Genomic DNA, 1,572 nt, shown 5'->3' with positions numbered 1-1,572 from the left:
GGGGGGGGGGGGGGGTCTAAGTGGAGGTATGTCGAGTAAGTACCATCGGGTTCTTGTTGTGGGTACCTTGTTTGGTTGGGCGGCATTGTACTAAAAATAGTTGGCTTGAATTCTGAGTTGGAGTCGGGCGAGTTCTTCAGTGCAGGAGTCGATAGAGCGTGCGGCTTTGGTGACTTGGTCGATGTGCGCGGCGAGGGATGGTTGTGCCAACGTGCGGACTTGTGAGCGATCGAATTGGCTCGCAGCTTGGACGAAAAGAGCAAGTGCATCAGCAGCTGTCTCCATTCGATCCTGGATGCATTGGAGGTAGTATTTGGCAACCGGCGAGTTCAACACAGGGCCGGGACATGCCTGGAAGAGTCGGTCCAACAATTCCAGCGCTCGCGGCTGCAACTCAGAAACGGCTAAACACTTCTCCAAAGCACGCCACAGCTCCGGCGCCGCCTTGCGAACCGACCCGCCTCGCGCAGCCGGCGACTCGTGAGGCGACTCCCGACCCACCCTCGCCGCGACCTCGTAACTCGCCTTCGCCGAATACCCCGTAGTCGCCCAGTCGTAGCCAGCGACATCGCAACCTGCCGCCGGGTCCTCGTGGCCGGCGGCCTCCAAAAAGGCCGCCACCTCGTCCGCGCGGCTGCCAAGCAGACTCAGTATGCGGTAGCGCACGTCATACTCCGCCACATGGAGCAACTCGGCACATCGCAGCAACGTCGCTCGAGGTATCAGACTAAACTCCGCCGGAACCTCCGCACATAACTTGTGCAACGTGTGCAAAGCAATCGTTAACACAGTTGAACTCTCGCTTCGTAGCAACTGGTGCAGAGTTAAGATCACCGGTTCGATCTGCCGCACAAATTCTAATCGCAAATATTCTGGTCGCGCACACTCGGTCGGCTTGGAGCGCGGCTTTACACTCTGCTTTACAAGACTAACACCGGGCTTTCCGCCGCCGACCCCGGGACTCCCGCCCCCAGGGCTACCCCCCCCCGGGCTTTCTCTGGTGGAGGTGCTCCCCCCCGCAATAGTGCTCCCCCCCCCGGGGCTAAATGTACTCCCCCCCGCAATAGTGCTTCCGACCACACTTCCAGTCGCATGTGTCGTGAGTTCCACACATTCCTCATTCTCGTCCAAAAGGAGATGGTAACAGGCTCGCGCGAGGACCTCGCTAGACTCACCCCGAAGCGCATTCAACACCACCGCCGCACCGCCTAGTCCTAATAACATTCCGCGGATGTTCTGCAGCCACAAAAAGATCCGATTCAGCGTTTCCGCCACGTGCAACTCCGCCAAATGTTCTTCAGGTGTGTTCTCCAGCAAAGACAACATTTCGCGCAACTCCGCACGTGATGGCTCCGCCGTTCGTGGTGCCGGTGGGGAAGCCGTCACCTTCGGCTTGTTCCGGGTCAAGACCCACTCTTTTGGGTTCTTTAGAAATAGGCGGTGATCACTCTTCAAGAACGACATCCGAATTTTTAACATGCCTCTCCGAAACGCCCTACCGTCATATAACCAATGCTTCGTCGTCCCCAACCAACAGGTACCCCAACCAGCAGGTACCCCAACCATCGCACG

At 58.1% G+C, this 1,572-nt stretch overlaps 1 protein-coding gene across 1 annotated transcript; it reads left to right on the top strand.

Annotated features, from left to right (window-relative positions):
• Positions 1-927: 927 nt before the first annotated feature.
• GNI_000530 (hypothetical protein) lies at positions 928-1,125 on the top strand (the record flags this gene model as incomplete). Its single annotated transcript, XM_011130145.1, has 1 exon — positions 928-1,125. A coding segment is annotated over one exon (198 nt), but the record flags the coding sequence as incomplete, so codon positions are not given.
• Between the last annotated feature and the right edge of the window lie 447 nt (positions 1,126-1,572).

This window comes from Gregarina niphandrodes (genome assembly GCF_000223845.1).
Source record: "Gregarina niphandrodes unplaced genomic scaffold scaffold00001, whole genome shotgun sequence".
Classification (NCBI taxonomy): Eukaryota; Apicomplexa; class Conoidasida; order Eugregarinorida; family Gregarinidae; genus Gregarina; species Gregarina niphandrodes.
The sequence above is the reverse complement of the archived record's forward strand: the minus strand, read 5'-3'. Positions and strand labels throughout refer to the sequence as shown.